The 27,853-nt window shown below is 42.8% G+C and overlaps 1 protein-coding gene across 3 annotated transcripts in view; it reads right to left on the reverse strand.

The window, feature by feature from the left end:
- Positions 1–27,853, reverse strand: part of LOC140066147 (uncharacterized) — a 118,640-nt gene that overhangs the window by 42,960 nt on the left and 47,827 nt on the right. For 2 of the 3 annotated variants that reach the window (XM_072113686.1, XM_072113684.1), the window contains exons 1-4: positions 17,400–17,531; positions 7,769–7,884; positions 6,240–6,354; positions 3,087–3,188 (exon numbers count right to left, since the gene is read on the reverse strand). In XM_072113686.1, the coding sequence (XP_071969787.1) occupies positions 3,087–3,188; positions 6,240–6,354; positions 7,769–7,859 (308 nt within the window). In that variant the 5' untranslated portion in view covers positions 7,860–7,884; positions 17,400–17,531. Of the gene's footprint in view, positions 1–3,086; positions 3,189–6,239; positions 6,355–7,768; positions 7,885–17,399; positions 17,532–27,853 lie in introns of those variants that run through there. The other variant, XM_072113685.1, reaches the window with a different exon arrangement.

Here is a 27,853-nt window from a genome sequence, read left to right on the forward strand (position 1 = left end):
TCTCTGTACACACAAGATACAAAGAGAGCTGCCTTATGTGGGTGGAGTAATCAGGACTCTCACTGTCAATCACTGTATGGGCGGGGTATTAAGGACTCTCAATGATAATCACTGTGTGTGTGGGAGGAGTAATCAGGACTCTCACTGTCAATCATTGTGTGTGGAAGGAGTAATCAGGACTCTCATTGTCAATCACTGTGTGTGGGTGGAGTAATCAGGACTCTCACTGTCAATCACTGTGTGTGGGTGGAGTAATCAGGACTCTCACTGTCAATCACTGTGTGTGGGTGGAGTAATCAGGACTCTCACTGTCAATCACTGTGTGTGGAAGGAGTAATCAGGACTCTCATTGTCAATCACTGTGTGTGGGTGAAGTAATCAGGACTCTCACTGTCAATCACTGTGTGTGGGCTGAGTAATCAGGACTCTCACTGTCAATCACTGTGTGTGGAAGGAGTAATCAGGACTCTCACTGTCAATCACTGTGTGTGGAAGGAGTAATCAGGATTCTCATTGTCAATCACTGTGTGTGTGTGAAGTAATCAGGACTCTCACTGTCAATCACTGTGTGTGGGTATAGTAATCAGGGCTCTCACTGTCATACACTTTGTGTGAACAGAATAATCAGGGCTATCACTGTGTGGGTGTGGGGTAATCAGGTCTCTAGCAAGCCAGATGAAAATGAAACATACATTCAGGTAGGAGACATTGCCTGGTACATTGACGATATAACGATCGTTTGGTCGGGTGGTATATCGTCTGTACCAGGCAATGTGTCCTACCTGAATGAGAACAATATGAACCTGCATTTTAACCTGCATTTAGTTTAATATTTTTAATAATAGAAATTTTTCTGTGGCCATGCAGGAAATATATGACATGTCTGATGTAGGATTAGAATGCTGTTCAGGCTAAGATTACGTAGTACTAGAAGTCCGATAGCTATTTTCCTTGATATTTGTTTGTATTTATACATTGTTAATATATTTAAAAGGATTGTTTATACATTTCTGGATGAGGGCAAATTTATATGTAAATAATGTTACTACATATGTAAGAATTACCTGATATGGGAAGTTGTCTGCTGTTCTTGGTGACGTGCTATGTAGGGTGTTTTACCCTTAAGCGAATCACCATTTCAGCAGTACATACCCCCCACATAGGGATTAGCTGATGTTTTAAATATTTTACTTTGTTACTCAGAGTTTATGCCATGATTAAGAGCACATAGTGCTTGAAACGCTTAGGCTTAACTTCTGCCTAATTCCTTGATGTTTCAAAATGAAGAAAAAAAGGATAAGGTCGTTTTAATGAAGTGCCGCCTTTTTCCGTTACTTTGGATTAATCAGGACTGTCAATCACTGTGTGTGGGCAGAGTAATCAGGACTCTCACTGTCATTCACTGTGTGTGGGCGGGGTAATTAGAACTCTCCCTGTAAATCACTATGTGTGGGCGGGGTAATCAGGAGTATTACTGTCAATCACTGTGTGTGGGTAGAGTAATCAGGACTCTCACTGTCAATCACTGTGTGTGGGCTGAGTAATTAGGACTCTCTCTGTAAATCAATATGTGTGGTCAGGATAATCAGGAGTCTCACTGTAAAGCACTGTGAGTAGGTGGACTCTCAGGGTGTGGTCACATGTACCGCTAGCTCTGCATTTACAAATGGAAACACCAGAGATCGGTTACCAGAACACAGTGTCTTGCATTGGTCCAATCACATGCATTTCCATGGAAAAGCATATGCCAGCGGGCCGAAGTCTGCCCCCTTTTGCTAGCACTGCATTGTACGAATGACCACACCCTTACTATTTATCCCTGTGTGTCAGGGGAGCAACAATTTCTGCCAGGTAAAGGACTTCATGCAGCCACCTTTAGGGGAGTCACTAAATATAAACATATATAGATAAATATAATTTTTGAAGCTGTATGAAATCATATGCAGTCTGCTCATTTTTCCAAAATAATTACATGAAAATATGGCTTTTTGTTGGAAGATAAATTGTGGATCAACTTTATTTTAGAAGTGAAATGGCCTATGGAAATAATGCAAACAATATACGAGTAAAATGGCTTGGATGACTTGATAAATGTGGTACACGCAGTCGTCATGTGTGCAGTGGATGTGCAACTTTTTAGTTTAAAAGTCCCACAAAAGTCACTATGGGGGGACCGAAGGAGATTTACAGATGATTTTTTTTTTCTGGAATTAGTTGCCTGAAGTCAAAAGTGGATTTGGTTGGCAAAATATGCAAGACAGTCCCAAATTAAGTACAAATCAGCGTATGAAAAATTTGTGAGGCATCCTGGAGACAGAAAGGTGACATGGAGGGTACCCGATTGTGGGTACCCTCCATGTCACCTTTCTGTCTCCAAGATGCCTCACAATTTTTTCAGGAAGGGTGGGGTGGCTTGTTTTGTATGAGATTTTTTGCTGAGGCACTGAATGGGAGATATAGCTTTGATTGGCCCATAATTCCCGCTTCCACATGATCCCAGGGATATATAACGCTGGTCTCTCCCCCACCTTTTCCTCTTTCTCACCACTGTCTTAAATCTGTCTTACCCACCCTCCCGTTTTGTTGTGTTGTATATTGTATATAGCTAGCGGAAGGTAGAATGTAATGAGGGATGCCCAGCCCGGATGGCCGACTTGTCAGCTGGGGGTCCGACTGAACATTTAATTTTAGGTGCCTTGCTAAAAAAGTAATTAATTCACTATAAAAGCTGTGACTCCCACCCAACAATGAGCTGCATAGTCTGTTTATTATATATTATATTAATATATTCTGTTTGTATCTTTTTATCTGTTATTGATCTGTTTTTTATTGTCCAAAGTGCCTTGCTATACGCCCGCTAGTTAGGATTTCCCTTCCTGCAGTGTAACTACAGTGATACCTCCCCCTGTATGTGTATTATGTGCCATTACCAGAGAATGGTCCTGAAAAGTCAGCGTTCTGTATTACTAATTGTATATTATATTGTACAATATACAGGTGTTTCCTGCTGCAATTCTCTTGCTGAACATTTTCAGTTAAGAAAGAAAAAAAACCTTTATAATAAATGCTTTAAAATTTTAACTTACTCGTTGCTGCTCACATCAAGGATTACTTTAGTTGTTATAGATAAACCACGTCCTGTAACTACCACATTGAGGTCAAGAAGTTTTGAGTCAGAAAGAGCAACACTGTAAAAGTGAAAAAAAAAAAACATTAAATTAGGAAATAAGACCTTAATTATCATAATTACAACGAGGGATAGGGTTTCCTTGGCCAAACACTTACTACTATTTACATATTTAGGCTCCTTTCACATTATAGATGCCATAACAAGACTTTATTTTTCGTCATTTATGATCAGGTACTATAAGAGGCAGAAGTCTAAAATAGATCCCAGGCCTGTCATTTAGCCTGATCTGTAAGCGTCTGCTGTAATATTGCAGTATGTGGTAGAAGCGATTAGGCACCCAAGGGTTAAAGTACCCTAAGGGGTTTAAAAAATAGGGGGGCAGATTTATCAACCTGTCTGAAAGTCAGAATATTCCTAGTTGCCCATGTCAACCAATTACAGCTCAGCTTTCATTTTACCAGTGCTCGTGAATATTTTAAAGGGGAGCTGTGATTGGTTGCCATGAGAATATTCTGACTTTCAGATAGCTTGATAAATCTGCCCCTGTAAGAAAAAAATAGAAAAAAGAACCCCCCTTCTTCCCTAGAACATGTTAGGCATAACCGCATCCCAAAATGCCCATTCTGTCAAAATATAAAAACGGTTATTCATGGTTTTGAATATTTTAAAGGAAAATAGGGCCCAAATGAATGAATCGCCACTTTTTTGCCATTTCGCAACTCATAAAAAATGTAATAAAAAGTGATCAAAAGGTTATACAGTCCCTAAAATAGTAGCAATGAAAACGTCATATTATTCTGCAAGAAATGAGACCATACACATATCTGTAAGCTGTAGTATGCAAAAGTTATTAGCGCCAGAAGATTAAAACATTTTTTTGATACTAAAGGTTTTCATTTTTTTTAAGATCTGATAAAACATATTAAACTCTATTTAAATGCAGTATCCCAGTGATTGTACCAACCCAAGGAATAAAGTGGAGGTGTCAATTGGAATGGAAATTGAAAGGCATAAATGCAGAGCTTACAAGAAAGTGGCGCAAATGTGTTTTTTTGCCAATTTCACCACATTTGGATTTTTTTCCCGCTTCCCAGTGCACAGCATGGAATATTAGATACGATCACTGGAAAGTACAATTTGTTTCACAGAAAACACGCCCACATGGAGCTCTGTACATGGAAAAATAAAGAATTTATTGATTTTTGAAGGTGGGGAGCAAAAATGGAAACCCAAAAAACAAAAAAAGAGCCACGTCTTTGAGGGGTTAAGACATTTGGGGAGTAGGATCTGCTCAAAAAAGTAAATTATTAAGAATTTTGAAAATGGTATGTTTTCCTCAATGAACTTTCCTCAATGAACAAATGAAAATCTTATCACCAAAATGTTCCAAATAAAATGAAGTATGAAGGGTCACAAAACTGTCCCTAAATCACCTGGGTCTATTAAAGCATTTTAAAGTTATTGCCCTGTAGAGAGATGTCATATTAGAAAAATTGGGCGCTGTCCACACAGCGAAAACTGCCCTTGGTGTTATGGGCTTAATATTGATGAACTATTATGGGATGGAGTTTACTTCCTTTCCTTCCACTCTATTGGCTGGAACAAGGGTCAGATTAAGAGTCCCAACTGCAGTGCCCCCAACTGCAACAATAAATGTAAAAAGATACCACATAGTTTGACTGTTTCAAATATCAGCCTAAGCTCTAGAGTTATAAGAAACATTGGTTTCTTTAGTTTAGGATTGTTTCATAAATTCCTACCTATTGGTTACTGAACCAATTCCAATTTTGGTCCATGACAACTATAAAATAATCCCATCATACTATTATTTCATAATGAGACCACTATAATATTACCAAATCATAATACCACAGTACCATTACCAAATAATAACACCACTGCACTGTTGCCAATTAAAACTACCATAAGACCAATAATCGTGTAGAGAGTAGGAAAGCAAAGTGCACGCCACGGCTAGGCGACAGGCCGTTTCGTGCACTAGGCACTTTCTCAAGCCTCGGACAAGGCTTGTCCGAGGCTTGAGAAAGCGCCTAGTCCGCGAAACGGCCCGTCGCCTAGCCGATAAAGTTTTCCGCTTTTACTCCGCTTTCCTACTCTCTACACGATTATTGTGCCTTGGCATTCTGTGTGCACCCCGGGAATGAGCGGGTTAATAAGTTGGTAAGATCGTGGAGCTATGAGTGACCGAAGGAACGCTGGAAAATTGTTACACTACAAGGTTGGTGCCGTCATCTGTGTCCTTTTATCACTATACCATAAGACCAATATTCCAAACAATGATCCAAATTATCCGTTCCAAACTGCAACACACAGCCAATGATAATCCGACTGTGATTGGAACTATCCAAAAACAATGGGGCACTTTTACTTACCCGTCCCGTCGCAATCCTTGAGGTGCGTTGTCTGACGAGGATTCGGAGTCTAATTTCCTACATGTGTCGCTTCCCTGCTCAGGTCCGCCAGAGTTCACCTTCTACTTCCCGGTGCATGTAAGTGCTTGGTTGCCTCACAGTTTTGAATGTTAAATCCCGCGCTTAGTCCTAATCAGTCAGGTTGTCCAACGGCCACGCCCCTCGATTTATGTCGCATTAAAGTCGGCGTGATTGCGCCAAAATCCATTCGGGTACGCCAAAAATCCCAGTTAAATGCGGTGCAAAATGGAAAAAGTCAGGAAACCCGACGAAAATGCGGTCTGTGGACCCTCATTAAATGTGCCCCAGTGTGTGTAACATTTTTTTTTTTCGCAGCAGGCTATAGTAAAGCAACATGTTGTTTGGTGGAGGTCAACAACCCTTGAACCCCACTGATCAGCTATTTTTAGGGGCCATAGCATCTAATCCACTGTGTTCTCTTCCCTCGACTGTGACATAACATGAATGGAAACACAGTACAATACCAGCCACATCCGCTACACAAGGTCTCATCACAGGGGTCTTCTCCGACAGCTGATGGGTGATGGCCCCCCACCGATCTGACCTAATACCACTCATCTGTATATCATCATCTTTGAAAAGTCTTTTTTATAGTTGTCATCAAAACGTAAGATGTTGTCTGCATTATTTTATGTTCTAATTAGTAAATAACTTACTTTGTGAGAGAAGTTGCTGAACCTAAACCTGATGTTAGGATACCACTACTGGGCATTGGTGGAAACTTTACTCCCTTCAGCCCAGCAGATGCAGCTTGAAATGCCCGTCCAATAACTGCAAAGGAAATGTAAAGTTAATTGTATTGGTTCTTCTCAGATTACATAAAGCATACAAGATAGCATATATACAGTTCTAAGGAACCAATGTGGCCCCAGACCCTTTAAGAAAACACGAATTTCTAGCAGTTGGACCCAATGATCAATGTTTTATATTGTGCACAAGGGATTCTTAACTTAGCACAAGTTCTTAAACTTAGAGGAATTCTACCACTAGGAGGAAGGATTGTAAACCAAGCACACTGACATACTGGTGTGCTCCCCCTCTTGCTGGATCCAATCTTTTTTAGATTCTTATTTCTTCATTTTTACAAAAAAGCATTTGAAAATTATGCAAATGAGCCTGAGAGGCTCCAGGCTCCAGAGATTTTAATGGAACCTGGAGCCCCTTATTATTTTAAAGCCTTTTATTCTAAAAACAAGGGCAGCTTAAAGAAAAGTGAATCCTGCAAGAGGGGGCACGCACCAGTATGTCAGTGTGCTTGGTTTACAATCCTTCATCCTGTCGGTAGATTGCCTTTAGACTAGATAACCCAAACCCACTGTATCACTTAGAGATTGTTCATGAGTGGCTGAAATAGAGTCTAAGAACTGATGCTCCACTTATTCTGGAAATTAATAGGGGGGTCTGATCTCAGAATCACAGTGTCTGTAAGGATCCATTTATACATTCAGGTATAGTTTACATTGAAGTTTAATACTGTTACATGCAGGCTAAGTTTACATTTGATTCATATAGTTCTCATGACAAGCCGGAAAGGGGTTTGTCTAGTTCCAACATATAAATATTATTGTTTACATAATGTGATTTTCCATACATTTTCTATATGCAATGTATACTAGATCTCTGTTTGCTGTTCATTGCTTACTTCCTTAGTCTGGGCAAAGTGATCATAAACAAATTTGTTCAAATTGGACAAACCCTTTTAGGTTATTATTTAAAGTCTCAAAAAGTGTGTCTGTCCAAAGGTTAAAGAGGTTTCAATGATTTATAATGGATGGTCTATCCATTACAGCCTTGCAGCACTAGGGACCTGGATTCAAGTCCCAGGGAGCAGGGTCAACATCTGCAAAGAGTTTGTATGTTCTCTCCGTTTCCTCTGGGTCCTCCGGTGTCCTCCCACACTCCTTAACATACTGGTAGGTTAATGATAGATTGTGAACCCCATTAGGGACCCATTTGGCAAGTTCTGTGCAGCGCTGCGTAATCTGTGTGCAGTATATATGTTAAGGAATTATTATTATTAAGCCTCTCTGTGAATGCAAGATTAAAACAATGGATGGGATGGTTGTTAGTCCTCCATGGATCAGATATAATGTTATACTGTGGGTAGGTCATGGAGGTTATTTCCAGGACACCTCTGTGATTGTAGTTATAACCCTGACAAACCATTCATCACTCTTTGGCTTACCTTGTCTGTAGTCTGCTGGAGATCTGCTTGCATATGAATAGACTGAGTCTATAGTAAATGCCAACAACAGGAAGGCCCACAGGAATTTCATTTCGTTTCAGTAGGGGTCAGCGGCACTGGAAAAAGTAAAAAAATAAATAAATAAAAAATTGCCAAAACAAAACGATGTAGGAATATACACAATGATGTGAAACATTTATATTTAAAGGAAACCTACCACTTGTAGTGGCAGGTTTCCGATGGCAATATCGGGCACCAGCTCAGGGTGAGCTGGTGCCGGAGCTTATTTTAGTTAGTGTTTTAAACCGCGGTATCGCGGTTTAAAACACTTTTTAAACGTTGTAGCCGGTGCAGGCAGGTACGCGCTCGGCGCTTACCGTGCACGCGGCTACATAGGAAGTGAATGAGAGCCGCGTGCACGGTAAGCGCCGAGCGCGTACCTGCCTGCGCCGGCTACAACGTTTAAAAAGTGTTTTAAACCGCGATACCGCGGTTTAAAACACTAACTAAAATAAGCTCCGGCACCAGCTCACCCTGAGCTGGTGCCCGATATTGCCATCGGAAACCTGCCACTACAAGTGGTAGGTTTCCTTTAAAGGGGCTGTCCGAATTCAATAAACGCTGGACATATGGCTCTAGGCGAATACTCAGACTTTCTGGTGCTCCCCTTTAGCTGCGGCACTGCTCGTGACTGATGGCCTCTAGGTCGGGGTTGATGAAACGTCGACATTGCACACACCTGCTACGGCCTTCAACTGCTGCTGTAGCGGATTTATGCAATGCTGATGCTGAGTCTCCACCGGACTTTGGATACAAACAGTAACTGGTGGTAGCGGCCTGTCTAATGGCCGAATGAGAGCAGTAAGTGTGTGCTGTACATGGACAACCCCTTTAATAAAGAAATGCAAAGTCTTTGTCAATAAGAACATTTTTATTCCATTTTAACTAATTCTTGTTTGTTTTATAGAAAACATATAAAGAAACAGAGTCATTTTAAGGATGATACTGGCACATTTCGGCCAGTATCTGCTTTATTGAAAAATAGTATTTTCAAGCAAACTGGTTGGACATGCAAGGCAACACTGGGGGTGGAGCTGGATAGTATACGGCTAACATGCCTAAGGCCCCCCATTAATATAACTGTTCTTGGGGCTCACCACTATGCAGCTACAGGTACTACCTACAGGTAGGTACTATCTAACACTTATTTGCAAATTTCTAAAATACTATTTTCTTGCAGCAGTAGCCTGGTCCTTGTCTTGGACTGTTATGATCCCGGGAGCCCTGTGAGTAATCTGCTGACTGTTACTTTACAGAGATTGTAGTGTCATGCAGGGCCGCTATCATAGGGGGTCTAGTGGGAATGTGTTCAAGGCCCCCCCCCCTTTTAAATCAAAAGGAGGGCCCAAGGGGGTCATAGTACCTACTAGCCCCCAAATTCCCTGGCCTTAAATGAGGAAAAAAAACCTTGGCAGCAGTGGCGTAACTAGACTCCACTGGGCCCCAGGACAAAATTCCTAATGGGGCCCCCCCCAAATTATACCTAAAAAAACTCTCAAAACCCTTTCTGCTAAGCGGCATTTCAGTGATTATTACATATTCTGCCCCCCACAATTAATTATTTAATATTCTCTCCCCCCACAATGAATTATTTCATATTCTGTCCCCTCACAATGAATTATTACATATTCTGTCCCCCCATAATGAATTATTTCATATTCTGTCCCCTCACAATGAATTATTACATATTCTGTACCCCCACAATGAATTATTTCATATTCTGGCCCCCCCACAATTAATTAGCATATCATATACATTTATACAATAAGCCCCTTTTACCTCAGATTTAAAAAAAAAAACCCTGTACTCCCCTCAGGCAGCGGGTCCCGCATCTTCTGTCTTCCGCACACGTCTGGACAGGAAAGGGTGCGCGGCCTGACGTCATCACGTGGCCGCGCAGCCCAGTTCATGGATCGATGTGCGGCGGGGTTGTCTTTCGGCCACATTGCTCCGGTTATAGAGCTCAAGCGGCCGCATCGAGCACTATACAGTGACGAGCAGGTGCTTCCTGTCCAGACGGACGGAGGCTCCTGCCCGACTGCCAGTACCGCGGTCGGTACGCCACTGCTTGGCAGGACATTTCATTAAAGGGGGCATCAGGCAGGACATTTCATTAAACTTGGACATCTGCTGTGAACTGGAAAGGAGCTATATGTGAACCGGTGGGGCTGTCTATACACTGAGTGGGCAAGTGCAGGGGCTATCTATACACTGAGTGGGCAAGTGCAGGGGCTATCTATACACTGAGTGGGCAAGTGCAGGGGCTATCTATACACTGAGTGGACAAGTGCAGGGGCTATCTATACACTGAGTGGGAAAGTGCAGGGGCTATCTATACACTGAGTGGGAAAGTGCAGGGGCTATCTATACACTGAGTGGGCATGTACTATGGCTATCTATATACTGAGAGGACACATGCAGGGGCTATCTATATACTGAGTGGGCATGTGCTAGGGCTATCTATATACTGGGTGGGCACATGGGTCCTGTCTAGCTTGTCACGGTTTAAAAATGCTTTGTTAAAAAAAAGTGTGTATACAATATCATGTATCAATGTGGGAATGGATGCCAGTTGGGGGGCTCACAAAAATATTCCAATCAGGGGCCCCAAAATTCCAAGTTGCGGGTCTGGTGTCATGCATTAATAGTGGTCAGACTGCTTATCGCGTGACCCAACTACTAGCTATATACTGGGGGGCTGGATGGCTATATGGGGGGGGGGGGCTGGGGATATAAAGGAGGGGGAGTGTCGGAGGTGAGTACATGGTGAGTACACGGTTTATTATTTTTATGTGCTGGGCAGGGCAGGACTGGCTGCCTATATACTGGGGAGGGGGGCTGGCTGTCTATATACAAGGGGCAGGCTAGCTGTATACTGGGGTGGCTGGTTATATCCAGGGGAGCTGGCTATATACTGGGGGCAGGCTGGCTGTATACTTGCAGACTGGCTGTATACTGGGGGATGGTTATGTGGGGAAGCTGACTATATCCAGGGGGACTGGCTGGCTAAATACTGGGGAGACTGGTTGGCTATATACTGGGGAGGCAGGCTGGCTATATACTGGGGGATGGCTATATACAGGGGCTGAATATATATGGTGGGTGGCTATATTCTAGGGGACTGGCTGCTTATATGGGGGGACTGACTATATACTGGGGGGCAGGCTGGCTATATATTGGGGGCAGGCTGGAAATATACTAGCGAGGGGCTAGCTGGCTATATACAGGGGCTGGCTATATATAGGGGGGATGGCTGTATACTGGGAGACTGGCTGTATAGTGGAGGGACTGGTGGGCTATATACTGGGGGGCTGGCTATATGAGGGGATTGGTTATGTCAAGGGGGCAGGCTGGTTATTTATTCCGGGAATGGCTTGCTATAAACTGGGAAGACTGGCTGGCTATTACAGGGGCTGACTGGCTATATTCAGGGGACTAGCTAGCTGTATACAGGGGGCTGGCTATATACAGGGGGCAGGCAGGCTGTATACTGGGGGGACTATCTTGCTGTATACCAGGGAACTGGCTGGCTATATGGGGGGGGGCTAGATATATACCGGGGGGACTGGCTGGCTTTATACTGGGGGGAAGGGCTGTCTATATAATGGGGGGACTGGCTGTCTATATAATGGGGGGCTACCTATATACTGGGGGGACTGGCTGTCTATATACTGGGGGCTGACTATATGTGGGGTGTATGGCTGGCTATATATTGGGGGGGCAGGCTAATTTTATACTGGGGAGGTACTGGCTGGCTATATACTGCGGGGCTGGCTGTAAACAGGGGCTGGCTATATACAGGGGGGATGGCTTTATACTGGGTGGCTACATAAAGGGAATAGCTGGCTATATACTATGGGAGCTGACTGGCTATATCCAGGGGGGGCTGGCTATATCCAGGGGGGCTAGCTGTATTCAGGGGGCATGCTGGCTGTATACTGAGGGGACTGGCTGGCTGTATACTGGGGGGCTGGCTATGTACTAGGGCTTGGCTGGTTATCTACTGGGAGGCTGCCTATATAGTGGGGGGGGCTCGATAGCTATGTATATGGGGGATGGCTATATACAGCGGTCAGGCTGGCTGTATACTGGGGGGAACTGGCTGGCTATATACTGGGGAGGCTGGCTGGCTATATACTGGGGGGCTGGTTGGTTATATGGGGAAGGGGTGGCTATACCCATGGGGAACTGGCTATATCAAGGGGGTAGGCTGGCTGTATACTGATGGGACTGGTTGGCTGTATACTGGAAGGACTGGCTGGCAATATACAGGGGACTTGTTGGCGGTGTTATATGGCATAATAGTAGTAGTAATAGCAGTTATATTCCTGTACATTGGGGCAGTATTATAGTAGTTATATTATTGTACATAGAGAGCAGTATTAACCTCTTCCCGCTCAGCGTCCGATATATCGGACGCTGAGCTCAGTGACTTAGCGCTCAGCGTCCGATATATCGTACGCTGAGCTGATGCCGGTTTGGCTCAAGATCTGAGCCGAACCGGCATCGGGAAAGACGGGGTGCCGGCTGTGACTGATAGCCGGCACCCCAGTGTAACACCCGCGATCGGAGTTGTCTCCGATCGCGGGTGCTTAACCCGTTAAATGCCGCGGTCAGCGCGACCGCGGCATCTAACATGTATCTGGGGGGTCTTTCCCCCACGATCGGCCCCCCCGAACCGTTTTCGGGGTGCGCCGATCGTTGCTATAGTAACTCTGGGGTCCGATCTGGACCCCAGAGTTACCTGCAAGAATTGCCAGTAAGATGGCGTCTGTGACGTCATCTTACTGGCACAGTGCCAGCCTATGCAAGTGTATAGGCTGACACTGATAATACCCTGCAATACATGAGTATTGCAGAATATTATCATGAAGAAGCAATCAGAAGATTGCTTCTTCATGTCCCATGGTATAAAAGTGAAAAAGTAAAAAAAAAAATGTTATTCAATAAAAAAATAAAGTAATAAATCACTAAAAATGCCCAAAACCCCCAAAACATATAAAGAGACATATAACTAAAAAAAAAGTCTAAATCATAACACAAACCCCACATATATAGTATCACCGCGTCCGTAACAACCCGTAGAATAAAAGTAAATCATTATTGAACCCCCACGATAAACGCCGTAAAAAAAAACTGCTATAAACCTTCCAAAAATTATGATTTTTAGCTATTCAATCCCACAAAAAATGCTATAAAATGCGATCAAAAAACCATGTGTACTCCGACATGATACTGGTGCAAAGTACAACATGTCCCGCAAAAAACAAGCCATCAACCAGCTCCGTAGCCAAAAAAGTAACAATGTTATGTCACTTGGAAGACGGCAATACATAAATGATAGATTTTTCCCCACATTAGGGTTTTGTTTGACAAATTTAGTAAAACGTAAGAAAATATATTCAAGTCTGGTATCCCCGTAATTGTATCGACCCATAGAATAAAGATAACATGATTATTAGTCTATACGGTGAACACCAAAAAAAAAAAGAGTAAAAAATCCAGTACAGAATTGATGCTTTTCTACTCCTGCCCTCAAAAAAAGTTCCTAAATTTTCAACAATAGGTGATACCAACCCCAAAATGGTAACAATGGAAAAAGCATCTCATCCCGCAAAAAAAATGGCATCACATGGCCCTAATAGCGCAAAAGCGAAAATTTTATAGCCTTCAAAAGGGGCCAATGAGGAAACTAAAATCCTGGCAGCTGCAGGGCGCTCCTTCCCTTCTGCGTCTCGCTGTGCGCCCATAAAACAAGTAACGGCCACATGTGGGGGGTCTTTGTACTCAGGAGAAATTGCAGAACAAATTGTATGGTGGGTTTTCTCTTTTTATATTTTGGAAATGTGTAAATTTTAGTGCTAAATGAACGTATAAGGGAACAATTTGACCATTCTAAATTTCACCTCCATTTTGATTCAATTACTATGAAGATCTCAAGGGGTTAACAATCTTCGTAAAAGCGGTTTCTGATAGCTTGAGGGGTGCAGATTTGAAATTGGGTTGATTATATAGGGGGGTTTTGATGCTAAATATGTAAAATTTCATTCCAAACTGTATTTATCCCCAAAATAGTCAATTCTGAAAATCCGGAAAAGCGATATTCTTTTTGTAAGCCGCGTGACATCAAAATAAATTATCCAGACATATCAAAAATTATGAAAATGTAAAGTAGACAAATGGGGAATGTTATTCAGCAACTTATTTAGGTGGTAAATCTATCTGCCTGGAAACGCAATGATTTTGAATTTCGAAAATGGCAAATTTTTCAAAAAATTTATCATATTTTCTTTTTTTTTGCAAATAAACGCAAAACTTATCAGCCAAAATTTACCACTAAAATGAAGTACAACATGTGGGGAAAAAACAATCTCAGAATCGTTTTGATAAGTAACAGTGTTCAAAAGTTATAACCATATAAAGCGACGCAGGTCAGAATCCAAAAAATCGGGCTGAGCCTTAACCTGCAAAATGGCTGCGTCCTTAAGGGGTTAAATTAGTTATATTATTGTACATAGGGGGCAGTATTATAGTAATTCTATTCTTGTACATAGGGAGCAGTATTATAGTAGTTATATTCTTGTACATAGGGGGCAGTATTATAGTAGTTATATTCTTGTACATAGGGGGCAGTATTATAGTAGTTATATTCTTGTACATAGGGGGCAGTATTATAGTAGTTATATTCTTGTACATAGGGGGCAGTATTATAGTAGTTATATTCTTATACATAAAATGCAGTATTATGGTAGTTATATTCTTGTACATAGGGGGCAGTTTTATAGTAGTTATATTCCCGTACATAGGGGGCAGTTTTATAGTAGTTATATTTTTGCAAATAGGGGCAGTATTATAGAGGTTATATTTTTGTACATAGGGGGCAGTATTATAGTAGTTATATTCTTGTACATAGGGGGCAGTATTATAGTAGTTATATTCTTGTACATAGGGGGCAGTATTATAGTAGCTATATTCCTGTACATAGGGGGCAGTATTATAGTAGTTATATTTTTGTTCATATTTGGCAGTATTATAGTAGTTATATTTTTGTACATAGGGGGCAGTATTATAGTAGTTATATCCTTGTACATAGGGGACATTATTATAGTAGTTATATTCTTGAACATAGTGGGCAGTATTAAATTAGTTATATTCTTGTACATAGGGAGCAGTGTTATAGTAGTTATATTCCTGTACATAGGGGGCAGTATTATAGTAGTTATATTCTTGTACATAAGGGCAGTATTATAGTAGGTATATTCTTGTACATAGGGGGAAGTATTATAGTAGTTATATTCTTGTACATAGGGAGCAGTATTAAATTAGTTATATTATTGTACATAGGGAGCAGTATTATAGTAGTTATATTCTTGTACATAGGGAGCAGTATTAAGTTAGTTATATTCTTGTACATGGGGGGCAGTATTATAGTAGTTATATTCTTGTACATAAGGGGCATTATCATAGTAGTTTTATTCTTGTACATAGGAGCAGTATTATAGTAGTTATATTCTTGTACATAGGGGGCAGTATTATAGTAGTTATATTCTTGTACATAGAGGGCAGTATTATAGTAGTTATATTCTTGTACATAGGGTCAGTATTATAGTAGTTATATTCTTATACATAGGGGGCAGTATTATAGTAGCTATATTCTTGTACATAGGGGGCAGTATTATAGTAGTTATATTCTTGTACATAGGGGGCAGTATTATAGTAGTTATATTCTTATACATAGGGGGCAGTATTATAGTAGTTATATTCTTATACATAGGGGGTAGTAGTATTATAGTAGTTATATTCTTGTACATAGGGGGCAGTATTATAGTAGTTATATTCTTGTACATAGGGGGCAGTATTATAGTAGTTATATTCTTGTACATAGGGGGCAGTATTATAGTAGTTATATTCTTGTACATAGAGGGCAGTATTATAGTACTTATATTCTTATACATAGGGGGTAGTATTATAGTAGTTATATTCTTGTACATAGAGGGCAGTATTATAGTAGCTATATTCTTGTACATAGGGGGCAGTATTATAGTAGTTATATTCTTGTACATAGAGGGCAGTATTATAGTAGCTATATTCTTGTACATAGGGGGCAGTATTATAGTAGTTATATTCTTGTACATAGAGGGCAGTATTATAGTAGTTATATTCTTGTACATAGGGGGCAGTATTATAGTAGTTATATTCTTATACATAGGGGGCAGTATTATAGTAGTTATATTCTTATACATAGGGGGTAGTAGTATTATAGTAGTTATATTCTTGTACATAGGGGGCAGTATTATAGTAGTTATATTCTTGTACATAGGGGGCAGTATTATAGTAGTTATATTCTTGTACATAGGGGGCAGTATTATAGTAGTTATATTCTTGTACATAGAGGGCAGTATTATAGTAGTTATATTCTTATACATAGGGGGTAGTATTATAGTAATTATATTCTTGTACATAGGGGGCAGTATTATAGTAGTTATATTCTTGTACATAGGGGGCAGTATTATAGTAGTTATATTCTTGTACATAGGGGGCTGTATTATAGTAGTTATATTATTGTACATAGGGGACAGTATTATAGTAGTTATATTCTTATACATAGGGGGCAGTATTATAGTAGCTATATTCTTGTACATAGGGGGCAGTATCATAGTAGCTATATTCTTGTACATAGGGGACAGTATTATAGTAATTATATTCTTGTACATAGGGGACAGTATTATAGTAGCTATATTCTTGTACATAGGGGACAGTATTATAGTAATTATATTCTTGTACATAGGGGACAGTATTATAGTAGTTACTGTATATTCTAGTTTATCGGAGAAGGTATTATAGTAGTTTTTGTGTATATATGAGGCAGTGTTAAGTTGTGTTCTTAAAGGGGAGGTAGTTTGAGTTTCTTTCTCTGTGCTGCACATCTTGATTTAGACCATCTATAAAATACTAATCTAGTCAAACTGCATGTACATTTGTACGTTTTAGGTGTTTTTAACAATATATATGCATGTTTTGTAGTGTTTATCATTTGTGACATAAATAAAGATTTGTATATAGATATTTTTGGCCTATACACACTCCCCTTTGTCTCTTTTTTCTGGTTACATATTGCCAATCAGAGTGTGATGGCCTCTTGAGGCATACTCTAAGTATACATTTGCTGTGCGGGTTTCCACTTTTTGAGGCAATCTAGTAAACTAGTAAAAATCTAATAACTCCACCAACATCACATCACAAGAAAAGTTTTTCACTACCACCTATGGCTCTGTAAATAATAATAATAATAATAATACAGATTCATTTATATACAACCATCATATTCTACAGCACTGTACAGATCTGCTCTAACTGAGGAGCAATGGTTGTAGATTCTGTCAAAATCCTAAAAGAAGATGTGAAATCAGCCTAAATGTACAAAGTAAGAACAATAATAGTAATTAAAAAAATGTAAATAAAGAAAGATTATATTCCAGCAGACTATATAGTGATAATAATAACAATTATTGGTAAGCATTCTGCCATAAATATGAAGAAGCTGAGACCAATATGTGATAAATGGTATTACCTGGATTGGTGCAATGCAGCTAATGGCTTGGATGTGCAGGGTCTCCACTTTGTATCTGGTCTCGCTCAAGGAAGTGCCTAGATTTTTTAACGAGTACATCCTTTTTTGTACGGCGCCCAAGTTACATAGCCGAAGGCAATGGTGGAAAGTTCCTTGGAGCCAGTTACTTTGGAACATTTTGTTTATATTATATACCTCATTGTTCCGGTTAGATTAAAAGGGGCCATGTCCAGAAAGAGGCAAATAATAAACCAGGTAAAAAAAATCACACACACATTGACCGCAAGCAAAGTTGTATAAAATGGTTAGGGATTTAAAGACAGAGGGGGTGGTTATTATCATTTTTATCTTATTACCGTATGTATGTGAGTATAAGCAGATCCAAATAAAAGCCGAGGCACCTCATTTTAACACATAAAACTGGGAAAAACTATTGACTCTAGTATTAGCCTAGGGGGGAAATGCATTGGTCACAGCCTCCCCAGTATATAGCCAGCAAGCACATGCCCCCGTGTATATATCCAGCAGCCCCCCAGTATATAGCCAGCCCCTGTTTCCTAGAATATAACCAGCTTCTGCCCCCTAGTATATAGCCAGTAGGCCCCTGCCCCCAGTATATAGACAGCAGCCTATTTTCTCCAGTATATAGCCAGCAGCCCCCTTGTATATAGCCAGTGCCTACTCCCCAGTATATAGCCAGCAGCCCCCTGGCCAGCCTAATAAAACCCAAAAAACTATGTATTCACCTTTCCGACTCCCCCCGCAGGTCATCTTCTGTCTTCAGCTCAGGCTCCATCTTCCAGTCCCCACACTCTGCCGTTGCATATTCCATGATGTCAGCCACTTGCTGACATCATATTGGGGCAGATTTACTTACCCGGTCCAGTCGCAATCCAGCGGCGTGTTCTCCGACGCTGATTCGGGTTCTGCCAGGATTCACTAAGGTCGTGCGCCCCATGTCCACTAGGTGTCGCTGCTGCGCTGAAGTCCTTCACCTTCTCTGTCTCGGTGTATGTGAGTGCTATTTTTGCGTGGAAGTCGGCGCCACAATCCGATCGTGTGCGCCAAAGTCCCGGGGCAATTTGGCGCAAAACTGAAAAATTCGTGAAAACCGACGGGCCCTTAGTAAATGACCCCCATTGTGTGCCGATGGCGGTGCGCAGATTATGATGTTGGAAAGGAAATCTACCATTAACACCAAGCATAATAAACCCTTATAGGACTGCCAAGGCAACTTTACACCTTGATTCCAAACTGTCCTAAGAGTCTTATTGGTCAGGCCTAAAACTTAACCCTTATTGGTATGAAGACAAAAAGTTAATGTATACTTGAGACAGATCTCTCCTCTACTGAATTCTACTAGTGTATCTCTGCAGCGATAGCACTAATGAGACGCCTCAACAAGACACTTAAAACACAATCCCTACAAGCCCCCCATGACATGTTTCGTGAAACACCAGGGGATCCCCCTGATGACGACAGTGTTCCAGGGAAACATGTTGGGGTGGGGGGGGGCTCGTAGGGATTTGTTTTAAGTGTCTTGTTGAGGCTGCTCATTAGTGCTATCGCTGGATTGGGAACACCATGCACATAAAACTTTGCCGTCGTCACAAATACCTAAGCAGTACTCCGGCGTTCCCTGATATAACTGATCTATAGATTGTAACCTCTGCGCGCATGCGCATACTTTCATGTTTCCGACTGCTTGGAACGCACGCCTAGCATTCTGGACATATCTGCATGTTGACCGGTGACACGCACACCATGCTTGTTTTGCTTGTTTTGCACCCAATCCAGGGGTTAGTCAGCGGTATATACATCACTTGTGCCAGGACAGGCGATACGCGTGGGGAATTTGCGGTCCCCTTCATCTCTATTCCCTTGTCGTGTTAACCAGCTGTGACTTTTGTAGGTATTATGCATCTCACTTGAATCTTGTTTATTATGCAGTATTAGTGATATTGGGGCACATTTACTTACCGGGTCCTATCGCGATCCCCGAGGTGAGTTGTCTGACAAGGTTGAAGTCCGGCGCGATTCACTAAGATTGTGCATCTGATATCCTGCATGTGTCGCTTCCCCGCTGAGGTCCGCCGGAGTTCACCTTCTTCTTCCCGGTGTATGTGAGTGCATTGTCTTATGACACAATTTGAATTTTAAATCCCGTGCTTAGTCTGAATCAGTCCGGTTGTCCGACGGCCACGTCCCCCGATTTGTGTCGCATGAAAAGTGGTGCGATTGGGCCAAAATTCGATCGTGTGCGCCAAAAAACCTGACAAAAATGTGGTGTGCGGACCCTTAGTAAATGTGCCCCAACTTGGCAACTATGTTGGCAACATGTATTTTAGGATCGGCTTTACCCCTGCTTACTTATTTACTACTGTTCAGATATACCTTAATATTTAAAGAAAGGTTTACATGTATCTATGTATACATGTGCATATGGGTTATATTTCTTCACTATTTGTTTATGAAAAAGGGAAGGGGGAACCTTTTTCATGTGCACAGATTTGTGCTTTTTAATTGTTTTTAACATCGATATCTATATACATCTATGACAACTTATGCATCCATTCTTTTTCTTTTTGGGTTTATGTTTTGCCTTGCAGGATGGCATTTTATCAAATAGTTATGTGACCTGTTTTTTTAAGGTTGTGATAAGTATTAGAATATTACTGCAGTGCCAGGAATTAGAATGGTTGGCCTCTTGCTTTTTGTAATTTTTGTAGATGTGGGGGGCAGGATATTAGGTAATTTAGCGATATACATCTATTAATAGTACTGTGCCGCTTTTTTAGATGAAAAGTAAAGTCCCTCTGCCAGGCATTCCTGCCCATAAAATGGCCGCAGATGGAGGGTCGTATGGTCCTAAATGCCCATGAACAATCTACCTTTGAGGTCCTTAAGTTTATATTCATGAATACTAACATAATGGGGCACATTTACTTACCCGACCATGCGCATTCCCCGCTCCGGAGTGTCTGACCGGAATGCACATCTGCCCCAATTCAAGAAGATTGTGCGCCCGATATCCTGCATGTGTCGCTTCCCCGATCAGGTCCGCCGGAGTTCACCTTCTTCTTCCTGATGCATGTAAGTGCTTGTTCTTGCGACACAAATCGAAACTTAAATCCCGCGCTCAGTCCCAATCAGTCGGATCGTCTGATGGCCGCCCCCCCCCCCCCGATCTGTTGCATGAAAAAGCCAGCTTGCGCAACACAATCCCCTTCTAAATACTTGTCCCAAGTACATGACCAAGTACATGACCCTCCACTTGTGGCCATTTTTTGGACAGGAATGGCAGCTGATGAGGTAAAAGACATTTCTGAACCAGGGGCTTTACTTTACATTTCTAGAAAAAAGATGTGATGTATAACTTATTCTAGATGTTTATTGCTAAACTTCCCAATATGCCGCCCCCAACGCTTACACATTGCAAAAAACATGTTATAAAGTTGCAAACCCTTTAAGGAGGTTTGTAGAGATATGTTATGTAAAATGTGCCTGTTTATAAAATGAAATTGATTTGGATAACCCCTTACCGTTGAAGCATTTTCTATTTTAAAATCGCAGCACTTAAAGGGGTTTTCCCTTGGACAAAAGTTAGGCCCTATCCACAGGATAGGGCAAAGCTTGCTGATCAGCGGGGGGAGGGGGGGTCTCAATGAGGAGACCCCCACAGATCATGAAAACAAGGGGTCTGATGGGGTTCCAAGAACCTCCGTCAGTCCGCTCGCCGCTCCGTCAGAGTAATGCTGCAGACCAGGGGCGCACCACCCATGAGGCGAGTTGAGACTTTCGTCTCAGGCGGCGCCCTCTGGTGGTCAATGAGGGCGGCATCATGCAGGTCACTGATGTCGGCAAAGAGCAGCCAGTCTGAGCCAGGACGTGTCATGATAAAATAATCATGACCATGGGATGTCCTGGCTAGGCATTAGTCAGTAGGAGGTAGCAGGCTCAATAGAGAGCAACATTAGTGTGGAGCCACAGATTGTCAACTGTCAACTGTGCTGTGCAGCGCTGCAGGTGGAGTAAAAGCTGCTGCACAGCTCAGTACAATCAGGGTACTCCGCTTCCTTCACTCATTGATGAGGCCCCGCCCACAATTCCCGTGCCTCTGTGTACCAGGGAAGCGCTGACAGTGGCTCCTAGGGGTCCCCTACCACCTCAGGTGCAGAGGAAGCAGCTCCTCTCACAGAGGAAGCTTTTGCTGCATGACACTATCTGCTGGAGGAGACGGAACAGAGGTGAGGGGAGGAGGGAGTCAGGGGACAGAAAAGAGAGAAGAGCAGGAAGTGCTCTGAGTGTCTTCTCTGTCCTGTGCTCCCCCCTACTGCTGCAGCCTGCACTCTTATGCTAGTGTGGGAGAGACAATGTCCCTTACTGGCTGCCTGACCACCTCTAACTATCTGCAGGAGAGGTAAGTGTACAATATTGTTTGTATGTAGAGCTGTAATAAGTAGAGCTTGTGTCTGTAATGTATACATAGAGCTTGTGTACGTAACATGTATGTAGTGCTTGTGTCTGTAATGTATACATAGAGCTTGTGTGAGTAACAGATCCCGAAAATGAGGGATCCAATGGGGTCCCATAGACCTCCGTCGGTTCCTACATTGATAATGGAGAAGACGGCTGCGCATGACCGTTCTGCTCCATTAATCTCTATGGAGCTGGCGGAGATCGGTGAGCGCATTGCTCGGCGATCTCCGTCAGCTCCATAGAGATTAATGGAGCAGAATCGTCATGCCCATTCGGCTTCTCCATTAATCTGACGGAGCAACAAGTGGTCCGACGGAGGTCTATGGGACCCCGTTGGACCCCTCGTTTTCGTGATCTGTGGGGGTCTCAGCTCTAAAACTCCACTGATCAGCAAGTTAGGCCCTAACTTTTCTTCGTGGGAAAACCCCTTTAATGGATTCCCCACACAATATGGGAATAACTTGTTGATCAGTGGGGGTCAAGGACCACGAGAACGGTGGTTGTAGTACAACAAATGAACGGAACACCAGAAAGGACATGCCCTCTGACGCTCTGTTCATTGTCTATGGCACTGATGGAGAGGGCTGGGTACGGCACTCGGATATTTACAACAGTGCCATTGAGATGAGAAAAGTAGCAGGGAGCATGTGCGAACAGCTGCTCTTTCAATTTGCAATACAAGGACCCTCCTTCTTGTGATCCGTGGGGGTTCCAATTGATTGTTTGCACTAATCATAGTAACTAGCTATTTGGCTGGCCGCAGGAGGGGGCGTTTTTTTATAGTTCGCCTCAGGCAGCAGAGAGGCTAGGTTCACCCCTGCTGCAGACGGCCACTCATGACTGTTTTGTTCCATTAATCTCTATGGAGCTGACGGAGATGGGTGAGCATAGCGTTCATGCGATCGGATTTTGGCGCATCGGCGCCAGCTTGCACGCAATAGAAACTGGGTTGGCGCAGCCGTCGGACAACCAGACGGATTCGAAAAAACGTGGAATTTAAAAAAGAGTTTGTGTCCTAAGACGCTCACTTACATGCACCGGGACGAGGAAGGTGAACTCCGGCGGACCTCGGCACAGCAGCGACACCTGGTGGATATCGGGCGCACGACCCTAGTGAATCCCGGCCGGACCCGAATCAGCGTCGGACAACGGGCCGCGGGATCGCGACTGGACCGGGTAAGTAAATGTGCCCCAAAGAATACACGGCAGCTCTAGGGGAAGGAGAATGCAGCTGGCTCTCAACCATCCACCTCAGAGAGGACCAGAAACTACAGATACAGGCGGAAATCCTTTAGAAATTGATGGTTACAAGTCACATAATGCCCAAAACTGTGATATTTCTCTGCCCACACAGTGACAAACTGATGGCTGCAAAGCTTGTCAAAAGTTGAGGTTCAGTTTAAATGAGGATAAATAAGTTTCCATTTCTGAGAAGTTGCATGACGAAATTTGCTGTGTACACAGAATATTTACCTTTTTGACATAAATGCTTCAGCTCCTTCTGCAGCGCCCAATGTATATACAGATTAATTTTATTTTCCATTGAAGTAGGAACTGATTTATTTGACTTGGATGGAATTATCTCCAGGATGTTTAATATTCACAAACACATCATAGCTCCTGCTGTCTGCAAATGACTTTGTAACCTCAGCATTTGTTACAGGGAATAAATTTGTTATATCTATTGTATCTATTTGTTGTATTTTCGCAGCTTTTTATAGTCAAATGACACTTGACACCACTTGCAGATAGAAGCACTAACCTGGTGAGGACTGTGATCCATTCCAGTCGCTTGGTGTATGAGTAATATGTGCAACTTTTATGCTTTTTGCTACTAGTTTTATGCAGGCTGGAGCCGCTGCTGACGTCATGGTCTCTTTGACGGCCGCACGGAGGAACACAGAACCAGAGAATTGCCGGAGAAAGAAGAAGACCTGCAGGGGGTGGTTGGGTCGTCGGAGTACAGTGTTTGCTTTTTTCTTATAGGCTCGGGCAGCGAGCTGGAAGCCTATATATTGGGGCTGAATGTCTATATAGTGGGGGCAAGGGTTTCAAGCTATATACTGGGGCTGAATGTCTAAATAGAGGGGGCAAGGGCTGCAGGCAATATACTGGGGCTGAATGACTTATATATTGGGGAAAAGGGCTGCAGGCTATATATTACGGCTGAATGTCTATAGAGTGGAAGCAAGAGCTGCACACTATATACTGGGGTTGAATGGCTTATATATTGGGGGCATTGGCTGCAGGCTATATACTTGGGCTGAATGTATATATAGTGGGGATTAGGGCTGCAGGCTATATACAGAGGCTCAATGGCTATGTAGTCGGGGCAGGGGCTGCAGGCTTTTTACTGAATAGTTTGAGGATTGCAGTTTTAAAAATGGGGAGATTTATGGGAGTTTCTGATAAATAGAACTTTTAAAACCCTTATGAAGATGAATTATCCCCTATAATACGGAATCTGAAGTTTACTTAAAAATTTGGAAGATCACTGTTTGAATTGTAAACCTCCTAACATCCTAATAAAATAAATTAACATTAATAATTATGTCAGCAAGGAGCAGACATATGGTTAATGTTGAGAAGCAACCAACTGCAGGGCGAGTATAACATTTAGAACTCAGAAAAACAGGACTTTAAAAAAATGTCAACAAATTTCCATTTTTTTTTTTACAAATAAGTGCAATATATTTCAACTAAACTATGGTATTAATGTGTAGTGCAACATATAATTAAAAACAGTCTAAAAATAAACCCTGTACATTCACATGATGTATGCTTGCCGTACCATAGTACGTAGGAGGAGGGGAGAGCGCCGCTCACCCCCGCCCCTCTCTATAAAGTAACATGTCCTATCTTTCTAAGGGCTACAGAACGGTACTGCTCCCGTACGCCGCTGTGAGGCCATTGCTGTGTATGGGGGACGTATATACGCCCCCTATATGTTGTTGTGAATATAGCCTAAGATAAACTGTTCCAAAATTATAACTGCATAACGTGACACAGGATGATTAGAAAAAGGATGTCCTAAGGGAGAAAATGAGCTGTGTCCTTAATAGGTTAAAGGATTTTTATTTTCCACGTTTATCTAACAGTCAGGTAGAGATGTTGGAAGCACCAATTACCCTTGTATAATACTTGTATCCATGATACATGTATTAGAGACACAGAGAACAGGAAAGAGCTGTATTAGAGAACAGGGAAGAGCTTTTGCATATGGTGTTTAGTATGCGGGAGGAAATCTATAAGAAGGGGAAAGTGTCTGATTCAATGGCAGAAGCAAGTATAATTCTTATCCCCCAAAAGATGAAAGATCTGCCTGATATGGGGTCCTATAGACCCATTTCACTTATCAACACATATGCTAAAATCTTTGCAAAAGTACTTCCTAGAAGGCTATACTGTGGTCATTGTACAGGGAGGAGGAGGAGATAAGCTGTGACATCAAATATTGTCAGTAATGATGTAATGATGGGTCAGTGTTATCTATATAGAGGTCATTGTACAGGGAGGGGGAGGGGATAAGCTGTGACATCATCTATTGTCAGTAGTGATGTAATGATGGGTCAGTGTTATCTATATAGAGGTCATTGTACAGGGAGGAGGAGATAAGCTGTGACATCGTGTATTGTCAGTAGTGATGTAATGATGAGTCAGTGTTATCTATATAGTGGTCATTGTACAGGGAAGGGGAGGAGATAAGCTGTGACATCATCTATTGTCAGTAGTGATGTAATGATGGGTCAGTGTTATCTATATAGAGGTCATAGTGCAGGGAGGGGGGAGGAGATAAGCTGTGACATCATCTATTGTCAGTAGTGATGTAATGATGGGTCAGTGTTATCTATATAGAGGTCATTGTACAGGGAGGGGGAGGAGATAAGCTGTGACATCATCTATTGTCAGTAGTGATGTAATGATGGGTCAGTGTTATCTATATAGTGGTCATTGTACAGGGAGGGGGAGGAGATAAGCTGTGACATCCTCTATTGTCAGTAGTGATGTAATGATGGGTCAGTGTTATCTATATAGAGGACATTGTACAGGGAGGGGGAGGTGATAAGCTGTGACATCATCTATTGTCAGTAGTGATGTAATGATGGGTCAGTGGTATCTATATAGAGGTCATTGTACAGGGAGGGGGGATAAGCTGTGACATCATCTATTGTCAGTAGTGATGTAATGATGGGTCAGTGTTATCTATATAGAGGTCATTGTACAGGGAGGGGGAGGGTATAAGCTGTAATATCATCTATTGTGTGGAAATTCGGGTGCCTAGCGGGACTTAAACATGAACAAAAAGGGGTATTCAAGGAATAATTTTGTACCGCTTAGCAGAAAAATGTTGTGGACATACACTATGATGGAGAATTAAAATGCTACTAGACCTTTAATCTGTCTATTGATTTTGTCCCTGTGGAGGAGACACAGGACAGAAGATGGCTGCTAGTCAAATATTCACATCACATGTCCTGCACCTGCCTGGGCAGGTCATGTGATCATCACTATGTTTGGCTGTAGTAGGTTTCATACAGTGCATCCAGTATGGCCAGGGTTGTGGTAAGACGTCATCTGAGTGAGACAGGGACATCGCTAGGTCAAAAAATCTGGCACTCGTGTCAGCAGGATATTTTTCCTGGGCATTCCTAACCACTCTCATCACAATCTTGTGTCCTCAAGACATAGATCGTGATGAAAAAGTGTGCATTACTGCTTTCCCCTGCAGGTCCTGTAGCCTCTGGGAGGCTGCAGGACCTGTTATGATGCCATGTTATGATGCCATCACATGACCTGCTGTGCAGAAATCTGCACCAGTGAGTTGAGGGGGAGACATAATAGTAGCTAAGGGATGGGGGTGAACATGGGGGGTAACTGTGTGGGGCACATCACTCGGGGAATGTGTGAGGGACAATATTTGGGGATGTGTGAGGAACATTATTGGGGGGATGTGTGGGGAACATTATTGGGGAGATGTGTGAAGGGCATTACTGGGGGTGATGTGTGAAGGACATTACTGGTGGTGATGTGTGAGGGATATTACTGGGGGCTCTGTGAGTGACATTACCGAGGGATTTGTGGGGCACATTACTGGAGAGCGGCTGTGGAGGACAAAGCAAGGGGAATTTGTGGGGGACATTACTGAAAAGAGGCTGTGGGTGACATTACTAGGGGGATGTGTAGGGGACATTACTTGGGGGCAATATGAGAGACATTACTGGGAGAGGCTGTGGGGTACATTACTGGGGGGCTTTGTGGGGGACATTACTGGGGAGAAGCTGTGAGGGACATCATTCTGGAGCTGTGTGAGGGACATTACTGGCCAGAGGCTGTGGGGGACATTACTCGGGGGCTCTTTGGGAAACCTTACTGGGGGGCTGTGTGACGGACATTACTGGAGGGCGTGTGAGGGACACTACTGGGCGGGATGTGTGGGGGGCGTTACTGGGGGTTGTGTGAGGGACATTGCTGGAGAGCTGTGTGAGGGAAAATACTGGGGGTTGTGTGTGGAACAATACTGGGGGGGATGTGTGAGGACATTACTGGGGGTTGTGTGAGGGACATTGCTGGAGAGCTGTGTGAGGGACATTACTCAGTGTCTGTGTGAGGGACATTACTGGGAAGCTGTGTGGAGGACATTACTGGGGAGATGATTGGGGGCATTACTGGGGGGTTGTTTGGGGGGCATTACTGGGGGATGTGTGGGGGACATTACTGGGGGGCTGTGTGGGCAAATTATTGGTGAGCTGTGTGAGCACTTTACTGGGGTGCTGTGTGAGCATGTAACTGGGGGCTGGATGGACACATTACTGGGGGGCTGTGTGGGCACTTTACTGGGGGGCTGTGTGGGCACTTTACTGGGGGGCTGTGTGGGCACTTTACTGGGGGGCTGTGTGGGGACATTACTACATTACTGGGGGTATGTGTTTGGGACATTACTGGAGGGCCGTGTGAGGGACACTACTGGGGGGATG

This window comes from Engystomops pustulosus, chromosome 6, assembly GCF_040894005.1.
Source record: "Engystomops pustulosus chromosome 6, aEngPut4.maternal, whole genome shotgun sequence".
Taxonomy (NCBI): Eukaryota; Metazoa; Chordata; class Amphibia; order Anura; family Leptodactylidae; genus Engystomops; species Engystomops pustulosus.